This window comes from Mustela lutreola, chromosome 1 (assembly GCF_030435805.1).
Source record: "Mustela lutreola isolate mMusLut2 chromosome 1, mMusLut2.pri, whole genome shotgun sequence".
In the NCBI taxonomy this organism is placed as follows: Eukaryota; Metazoa; Chordata; class Mammalia; order Carnivora; family Mustelidae; genus Mustela; species Mustela lutreola.
Window position 1 is genome coordinate 8,376,367 of NC_081290.1, and position 9,981 is coordinate 8,386,347.

Genomic DNA, 9,981 nt, shown 5'->3' on the forward strand with positions numbered 1-9,981 from the left:
GGACGTGGAGAAAGGGGCACCCTCCTACACTGTCGGTGGGAATGCAAGTTGGTGCAACCATTCTGTAAAACAGCTTGGAGTTTCCTCAAAAAGTTGAAAATAGAGCTACCCTACGACCCAGCAATCGCACTACTAGGTATTTACCGTAAAGATACAAACGAAGTCGTCCGAAGGGGCACGTGCACCAGAATGTTTATAGCAGCAACGTCCACAATAGCCAAACTATGGAAAGAACCTAGATGTCCATCAACAGATGAGTGGATAAAGAAGATGTGTGTGTTATATAACACACACACACACACACACACACACACACACACAATGGAATACTATGCAGCCATAAAAATAAATGAAATCTTGCCATTTGCGATGACGTGGATGGAACTAGAGGGTATTATGCTGAGCGAAATAAGTCAATTGGAGAAAGGCAATTATCATATGATCTCCCTGATATGAGGAAGTGGAGATGCGATGTGGGGGTTTGGGGGTAGAAAAAGAATAAATGAAACAAGATGGGATTGGGAGGGAGACAAACCATAAGTGACTCTTAATCTTACAAAACAAACTGAGGGTTGCTGGGGGGAGGGGTTCGGGAGAGGGTGGCTGGGTTATGGACAATGGGGAGGGTATGTGCTATGGTGAGTGCTGTGAAGTGTGTAAACCTGGCGATTCACAGACCTGTACCCCTGGGGATAAAAATACATTATATGTTTATTAAAAAATTAATTTAAAAAGATTTAAAAAAAAATAAAGGAGAGAGAGAAATGGGGCACCTGGGTGGCTCAGTTGTTAGGGGTTTGCCTTCGACTCAGGTCATGTGAGATAAACCCCCCATGGGGCTCCAAGGAGCCTGTCCCCTTCTCCTCCTTGCTTGTGCTATCTCTGTCAAATAAATAAATGAAGTCTTTAAAAAATAATAAAATAAAGAGAGGGAACAGAAAAAAAAATAAAACTACAGTAAGATACCATTAGTCAACAATTTTGTAATTCTGCTAAAACAAGTGTCGGCCAGTAGGGGGAGGAAGAGGAACATTCATAAATCGTAGGCAGACTAAGTCAAGTACAACCATTTGTAAAATTGCATTGTTGGATGAAGTTGAAGGTGTATATACAACCTTCTAGGCCCTGAACCATCTCTGCTGATGAGGCTGTGTCTTCACTTACTGGGGCGGGGAGGGTACCTTTCATGTGGGAGAATTTATTCCCTACTTTGAGGAGGACAGAGGAGAAGCTGAATGTCCTTAAATATGCTGGCTCCTAAATAAGTTTTATTTAAAATAATCAGTGTGCCAAAGTGGCACACTTTGGGGCAACCTGCCTTAGCTCCTACAGTGTAATGTCATCAAGATAACCTATAGAAGCATAAAATTAACTGTCTCATTCTGAAAATTTATTAATATGATAATGAAATGTGAGATCTCAGGTGAATATAATAATTTCATCAGCAACCCGATATTAAAATAACTTTCTGAGATTGTCTTGCAGTCATATTACTACTGTCATCCTTAATAAAAGAAGTACAAACCATTGTAGTCAGTATCTCAAGGTAATTAATAGATTTTGCTCTGCCTCTGCATAGACTTCTTTGATACTCGACAATCTGCATGTATGTCTGGTTTAATTTTAGATATTTCACAGTTATTTTGCTTAAAGCCAAGAAAAAAAAAATCTCTTTAGATCTAGTTTCTTTTTTATGAAACAGTCCAGAGGCTAAAAGGAAAAAAAAAAAAGTTTGTAAGGTCTCAGTAGGCATCTTTGATTTCAGACCTCGGTGGATTTAGCACAATACTGTTCTTTATGGACTGCAATCTGGAGATGAATTTTTATGGCTTTCTCTTTCCCTGTTGAAGACTGAAAGGAAAAGATTATCAGAGGGGTATTTCCAAGTCAATAAGGAAGTAAAATTTATTTTTCTTGTTTGTTTATTTGGGGGGGATGGGGAGTACAGAATGTCATAAATTTATTAACAGAGATATAAACTTTTTGCTTTATTATTTTTTGAGAGTGGAACTGTGCAACTTAGAGTGATCTATAAAAAACAAACAAACAAAAAAACCTCACATGACATCACTTGGATTAAAACCTCAAATCAGTAAACCAAGACTTACTACCTTATCTAAATGCAGTTTTCAACTGCATTCCCAGAATACTGTAATCTTTAACCACTCAAAATGGAATCTCCAGGTCAATATGGAATCTCCAGGTCAATACTCAGAAATTTACTGATAGATGTCTTCTAGGACTGCTTTATCTAAACAACGCATTCCTTGCAAATAACTTCCTTCCTTCCTTCCTCCCTCCCTCCCTTCTAACTTTCCTTCTCTTTTTTTTTAATGCTCTCTTTCTACCTTCAAGAAATTTTTTTGTTGGGGGCACCTGGGTGGCTCAGTAAGTTGAGCTTTGGACTCTTATGTTGGCTCAGATCATGATCTCAGGATTGTAAGATGGAAGGTTCTCTTTCTTTTTTCCTTTTTCAAAAATAAATAAATAAATAAATAAATACATACAATCTTTTTTTTAAAGAACCTTTCTTGTTGTCTTGCTCAGCGGAGCTCCCCTCTACTTGCTACATGGAATGCTGCCTGATTCATTAATCGTTTAATGAAGCCAAGTAGATCTTCAAATTTATTCAGTTGAATTTTGTTTTTTAGCATATCCAATGTCATTTTCAGCTAATGATGATTTAGAGACTATTGTCATGAGAAAGTCTGTGCTTCTTTTTAAAAACCATGTTTGCATAAAGTAGGAAATGAATATGCTTTCATGTATCTTTGTCTTTTATGTCTACTTGCCCAATCATATTTAAGGTCTTAATGGAATCTGCCACTGACTGATAAATTAATAATTCTTGTCCTGTCAAGAGCAGTATGTTAAGCTTCAAAAGTTCTCAAAACTGAATTACTGGCAGTGGCTTATGAGCTCAAGTTCTATTCATTGTTTTGTTAAATGGCCTTGGTTATGTCATATTTAACATTATTTTCTGCACCAATAAGTCAAATCCCTTAAATAATATAGTTACTGATACAGTACCACTATGTGCATAACCTCAGTAATCAGGATATTTCATTTATCCTCACAAGGGGAGGTGTCCTTGAATTGTGTCTATAAAGACTGATAAAAGCCCAGCTTTTAGTGTATCTATCTTGAAACCTTACAACAATGCTGCAAGGATCATTTTTATTTTACTGATGAGGACAACATTGAAACTCAGATGAGGTAAGTAATTTGGCAAGGTCACAAGACGAGGAAGAGACTGTTTTTTCCTTTCAAGTGTGTTTGGTCACAGTGGCCGTAATTTTTCTTTAGCCCACACTGCAGTGGCTCATGGAGAGAGGTCTGAGGGGATTCTGGAGAAGCAAAGGGAAATGGTGGCTCTACCCTATGCTCACAGATGAGGCTAGCGTCACGGTCAACCCACAGGCCTCTTTGATGGTCCTCTATATTGGACTAATATTCAAAAACCTTGGTTCTCCTCCTTGCTTTGTACTTAGATAGCTCTGAGGGCACTGAGTTAGGTGGTCTGTGTGCTTGTTGCTTGTGTGTTTTGTGGTCCAAAGAGCAGACTTCTCTGAATTCTAATTGGCTTCATCAGATCTGAGTCCATTTGATCTGTTCAGGACTGCCCAGGTCAGCCTCATTTTCTTTTCAGAGGACTGCTCAAAGTAAAAGGTACAGTCCTAGTCACCTGTCACTATCACTCTGAGGGCAGAGGATGAAACGTTCCCCCAGGAACGCCATGCACACAGGTGAAGATAAGGTCCCAGATGTGGGCTGGTGAATTTAATAAAATGCTACCCCGAAGACTTCTGCCTCAGCCTCTATTTTATGGAGATGTTTAGATAAAACAGGACTCTCATCTTAAAATTTTTCTGTTCCAGCAGAGATACCACCAATCTACATTGGTATTGCTGGACGTCTATCTCTCATAGAGCTCACAGTTTGTCAGTTTCTGGAATTCTCTAGAGATATCTCAGAAGAACTCCCAAACAAGGAATCATCTTCACAGAATGGGATCACCCATCATTCCTCTTCTTCGGTCCTGGCTTTTTTCCCAGGAAACCTCAGGTGCTGCTTCCATTAATATTTTAATAATCTGGTTTCTCAGAGTCAATGGTCACACTACATCTCACTGTTCTAAGACTGATCTGAAGAAAGAACATCGTTCCTGCCCTCATCGACCGGTGGCCGTCCTCTCAAATACTCCGTCTTCCACTTGCTATCCTGATGTTCCCAGCGGAGGCTGTCTGGTATGCCGAATCTCAACTTCATGTGGACAATTTCATGTGATACCCTCTCTCGCCTTTTTAGTTTGCTAAAGGAAAGCTTTCATATCTATGAGTGTCAACCAAGAAAAGGAGGCAGAACTGAAAAGCAAAGGCCTTTATTTGGAGTTTCCGAACGGCAATTCCAGGAGGGAAGGCAGAGTCCAGTGTAACCAGAAAAGTGCCGCACCCAAGCTGAGGGAGCAAAGATTTTATGAGAGGAAGAAGGGTTGGGGGAGGGGCAGTCACATGACTTGAGTAAGGGAGGAGGGAAAAAAGTCATGACTGGTAGATTGAGCCAAATGTGTTCACACATTGATCAGATACATTGGTGTTGTCTGATGAGACCACTCTTGGTATGCACTCATGAACTACTTTGCTCTCAGATAGCCAGACCACCAGTTTTTCTTCTGGCCACCAACCGTCCTGTTGGTTTTACCAACAACTGCTTGCAAAATAATCACCCTGACTGGCTCAGTTTTAAAGTTACTTTTGTCCAGTTCAAAAGTTCATTGGAAAGGAAAATGGAGCTTTGAAACAGAGCTGCTCGTGTCCAGAAATTGTACACATTCTCACAAGAGCAAGCCAGAGGACCCACGGTGGATGCGGACCCAGACCCTCCTCTTGCTCTTCTAGTCATTCATGTCTTCCCTCCCGTTGTGTGATAAATATATTCGGGTTCACTTGGAAGCTTTCCAGTAATAGAAATCTGAAGAAAAGACTTAAATCTCCTTTGGTTTAACTTAGGAACATTAATAGTAGCTGCATTTATTGACCATTAGCCAGTGTTGGTACCATTTTGGTTCCTCCCACAACCTCAAACTGCCCTTCTGCAACAGGTACATTTTGTTAGTCTAATGAAAAGTGCTTCGAACACTGGAATTCAGGTCTCTTGTGGAAGGTTGCATAATGAGTTGCCAAAGATGTCCACATTCTCATCCCCAGAACCTACACAATTCGTATATAACTTCTACCTTCATTGTAAAATAAACATTGTTGGTGTGATTACATTCAGGATCTTGCAATGGGAAGATTATTCTGGATTATCCTGGGTGGGCCTGATATAATCACAAGGATTCTCAGAAAAGGGATGCAGAAGTCAGAATCAGACAGAAGGGGAGGTAGCAGTGCAGAAGGAGAAGAAAGAGATTGAGAAGGCCATGCTGATCGCTGGGAAGTTTCAGAAAGATGGCCATGATCTGCGGAAGGCTGATGGCCTCTGGAAGCTGGAAAGATCAAGGCAATGGACTCCCTCCTGAGGTTTTCAGAAGGTACCAGCACTGAACCCACCTTGACCTTAATGCAGTAGAACTAACTTCTGACTTCTGACCTCCAGAACTAGAAGAGTGTAAGTTTGTATTGTCCTAAGCTACTAAAGTTGTGATAATTTGTTGCAATAGCAACAGAACACTGGTGCTTGGGTCAGATGGCTCCCCTTCTTTTCCAGAAATTCAGGGGTCACCATCATCTCTTCGGCACTGCTTAGCAATTTACTCAAAATATAATGCTTCATTCTGTAACAACTACATGCAGGAGGTTCTACTCTTGTACCCCTTTTATGAGAGGAGCAATGAGGTTTCGATGAAGGGAGAAATTTGACTTCTAGTCACACAGAAGGCATTAGGAATGGAAAGCCACGGTCAGACCAGTCTGATTCTTCACAACCTCTTCTCTCAAACAATGCATGAACCAGCTGAAGCTTCTTCATCTTTCTTTTCAGTCACCTTGTTAACTTTTCAAGTTAACAAGGCTTATGTAGAGCTTGTCATATTCATATCTTAAAATTTTATCCTGAATGTATATGGAGATGTTCTGCCTCAGACAGATTTCTTATTACCTCCCAGTGAGGCAATAAAGCCGAAGTATCACTTCCTGCTTGCCTCAGGCCCTACGCCTGGGGTAATGTGACAAAAACGGGATGAGTTGTCTCACTCCAAAAAGGGGAGCTGGGGGATACAATCTTCTCTGCTTATAAAGGGGAAGGAGGACTTTGTTCCACGGTCCTCCTTGAAGGGTCTCCATAACTTGCTAAAACTAAAACCCAACTCTAACCCCGTGTTATATAAGTAAATCTTTTCAAGAGTCAGATTACTCCTCCTCTCCACTGATAAGACCTACAGGTGCCTCCAAAGTCTGTGGCTTTATCTCTTTTGACCTATAAATGTTTGCAGGGCTAGCCTTCCAGTCTCCCACCACCCTGAAGCTTAACCTGATGCATGGATGTAACCATTAGGTCCTCTTTTAGGGGATTAGAAAAATTTTATCATCTCTCAGGATCAGAGCAATTCACGAGACAAATGACAGATTAACACTTATGGTATGTGAAGAGGTAAGAACTTTTACAAGATCACTGAGAAACCCAAGGAAGTTTTCTTCCCCACAGCCTAAAACACATTGACCTTGACTTGGGGTTAAGGAAGGAGTTGGCGCTGGCATTTCTGGATCTTCCAGAATGGTTTGCATGTGTTTACCTCGATATTTAAAAATCGCTGTCCTGTCCATCTCCCTCATTCTGAGCAAGTACCAAAGGAGTTATGAAGAGACTAAGATAATTAATTTTCAGGGTAGAGCATAGAGGCTCCAAGTCATTGTTTCTTTTCTGCAGTTACCCAGCAACTTAAGACAAGTGTGGGCTTGTGCCACACTTCCTCCTGCTGAAGGCTATGAATGTGCCCGGGAAATAGGTCCTGAGTCAGAGACAGGCACACACCCTACCTGGCCCTCCCCATAGGTGCACAAATTCTTCTCCCTTTCAGATTGAGAATATGTTCTCTTCCAGGCAGCTCAAATGTTATCCAAGTCATGAGATGACAGCCTTTGTTTCTGCTGTGAAAGCTGGAGGCACTCCCACTGTCCCAGGGGGCATTTAAATCCAAACTTTCAGGTTTAGAAATATTTGAACCATCACTATACTCGTGAAGCACTGGCACAGCATTACACTTGGTGATTGTTATCGGTCCACGTCTTGAGATAAGGAAATAAGACCTTCTCACTTAGACCCTAGGCAGTTGAGACACTCAGCCAACTCACTTTTCCTGCTTTTTCCCCCCATTACACAAATTGTTCGAGTTCTAAGGAAGAATGTAATGTACAGTTTAGCCCCCAGCTTCATTAAGAGGGAAAAGAATGTATAATTGAAAAACCATTTCACAAGATAATTTAAATGAGAGCTCTTTTTTAAAAAACATGTATTAACATTTGCAAAATTTTAAAGAGCTCTGACTGAATAACCGCTGTTTATACGGAAACGAAATGAGTATTTTCTGTAAAACGGAGATTCTCAAGGTGGGGGACTGCAAGGACTTGGAAAAAGCATCAAATACACCTTTGTGAACAGAACTAAGGAGTGCCCGCGCTCACAGCAGTCTCTAGGTGGGTATGACCTACAGTTACAAACTTCCAGTGCTTGGGTATTCAGAAGGAACAACAAATCAAGAAGGAAAAAAGAAAAAAAAAACATAAACTAAACAAGAAACTTTTGTAAATAACTTTATTTTCATGCTAGTTGTAAAAACACATCAATAAATATTTAGATTTCTCTATTTCAAGACATAGAGAAACACCACATAATTAACACTAAACAAGGCATTATGCCTTACAAGGGAAGACATAAAATGTCCAAGGGATATTTAAAACATTGGAGTTTTTAAAACTTCAACATCAGAAATGTTGACCACACACTGTGAAACTCTCTCAATAAATAACAACCGGCATTCTACTCAACAGTACAAAAGCAGATGTGCGCCCACATCCCACGACCTTAACAGGGATGTATTTGCTTGGATTCCACACCACTTATCTCCAGGCTTTACCACGGTGAATGATATGGCATGGTTTCCCCCCATGGTTCCCCCCAGAAATAATAACTTAAATGAATGAAGAATATTTAAGATTTGTCATCTACAAATTAAATAATAGAGCTGAACCAACTTTGATGGAACATGAAAATAACCTCTTAAAAGGTCATTTTTTAAATTTTAAAATAAGAGTACAGCAAATTACCCAATTCATGTCTTTAAATATTAGCTAGGACATTAATATGCTAGGTTTGAGAAAATAAAATAAATAAATAAATAAATACATATGTTTAAAAAAAAAAATAGAAGATTACTCTTCGGCAATAGTCAAATACATTAAAACACAGCCCAGGGAGTCTCAGGAGGTTTTCGTCTTCTGGCCCCATTTCACTAAGTCCGCAACAGTGAGCCAGAGGCTTCTGCCTTCTCTCTGTCTCAGTTGGTGCTGGCCCTGTGAGGAGAAAATTGTTGCCATTAATAGGATTCGATAAATTGACTGCAAAACCCCCTGCCATGTAACCACCACCTACATCACCGCCCCAAGAGACAGAAAATTCCAGGCTCCTGGATCCTAATTAGGAATAAGCAGCCTGTGATCCCAATGGTATTATTAGCTTCAAAAAGCTGGAATGTGATGTCACAGTGGACTAAAAAATTCCATTCGGGATGTCACTTAAACCTCATAGCAAACACTTATAGTAGCTGTTTTTATTTTTCCACATTATTGAGACTTAAAGAGATTCAGTACTCTCCCTGGGGTTACAGGAAAAATCCAAAGTGGAGCCTACGTTACCCTTAGGGCAGGGAATCCTTGCAGAATCCCTGATTTTCAGTCCTTCAGCTAAACCCTTGATAAAAACTGCCGGGGGCACTTGCAGGAGTGGTGACAACTCACTTGTTCAGCATCTTGTTGATGAGTCTCTTGACCAGGGGGGCTTCGGGGTTGAGACAAACCTCCTGCCCATTCTTGAGAGTGGCTCTGCGGAGAGAAGGCAGAGTCCGCGTCGGCGGGGCTGCGGCCGGGCGGCCGGGCGGGGGCAGCGGGGCAGGGGGGCGGCCGGGGCTCAGCGGCGCGGGGGGTCACTTACATGACTTCCGTCTGCTCGCAGTGGGGTCCCGGGGGCGTCAGCACGACGTTCTGGATATTCTTGAGGTGAATCCCCTGCACGGTCTGCAGGCACTGGCAGCGCAGCTCGGCGGCCACGGGCGCCCCTGCGGGGAGAGCGCACGGGGTGAGCGCGGCGTCCCGGGTGGGCGCCCCCCGCCCCCCGCCCCCGCCCCGCCCGGGGGCCGCGGCCCCGAGTGTCACCTGCGGCGCGGCGGCCGGCGGGGAGCAGCAGCAGCAGCAGCAGCGCGGCGCCGAGGAGCCGGAGGGCGCGGGGGGCGGCGGCGGCGCGGGCCATGGGGCTCAGCTCGGAGAGTCGGCGCGGCGGTGCGGGCGCTGCGGAGCGGGAGCGGGCGCGGGCCGAGCGGGCTCTGTGGCTCCCGGAGCCGCGAGAACCGCTTTTATGCCCGGTCGGCGCGGGGAGGTGAGCGAGCCCGGGGCCGGGGAAATTCCCGGCAGCGCAGGTCGCTCCGGGGTCGGAAAGGCCGTGGCGGCCCCGCCCCGCGGTGCAGGGGGACCCGCCCGGCCACCCGCCGGCCCGGCCTCCCGCGTGTCCCCGCGAGTCGGGGACCTTCTCCTCCCTCCGGAATCCCCAAAGGGGGCGGGAGTGGCCTTGCTTGAGTCTGTGCCACTGGGGACTTGCCTCTTGCACGTTAGTTGTCCGGATTGGGGGAGCAAGGCCGGGGGAGGGGCGACATGCTTAACGCGTCAGTGTCGTCTGGTTTGATGGTTTTGCTGAAGCCTGCATAAGTAGACTCTGTTAAAATACATTTGTCATCTCACACTAGACACGAGAATGTTCTCCTTGTTCCTGGTA

General features: G+C 43.5%; 1 protein-coding gene across 1 annotated transcript; it reads right to left on the reverse strand.

The window, feature by feature from the left end:
• Positions 1 to 7,735: 7,735 nt before the first annotated feature.
• On the reverse strand, positions 7,736 to 9,771 carry LOC131823163 (growth-regulated alpha protein-like). The gene is made up of 4 exons (XM_059159157.1): positions 9,369 to 9,771; positions 9,148 to 9,271; positions 8,955 to 9,038; positions 7,736 to 8,510 (listed from the first exon to the last, which is right to left on the reverse strand). Exons 1-4 carry the CDS (start codon positions 9,460 to 9,462, stop codon positions 8,495 to 8,497), a joined length of 318 nt encoding a protein of 105 aa, XP_059015140.1. The 5' UTR covers positions 9,463 to 9,771; the 3' UTR covers positions 7,736 to 8,494.
• Between the last annotated feature and the right edge of the window lie 210 nt (positions 9,772 to 9,981).

Bases quoted from the DNA above. Each gene is read 5' to 3' on its own strand.
- LOC131823163 (XM_059159157.1), bottom strand. From the start codon at position 9,462: ATGGCCCGCGCCGCCGCCGCCCCCCGCGCCCTCCGGCTCCTCGGCGCC. The intron at 9,272-9,368 runs GTGACACTCGGG...CTCTCCCCGCAG, and splicing joins CGCCGGCCGCCGCGCCGCAG to GGGCGCCCGTGGCCGCCGAG. The intron at 9,039-9,147 runs GTAAGTGACCCC...TTCTCTCCGCAG, and splicing joins TGCGAGCAGACGGAAGTCAT to AGCCACTCTCAAGAATGGGC.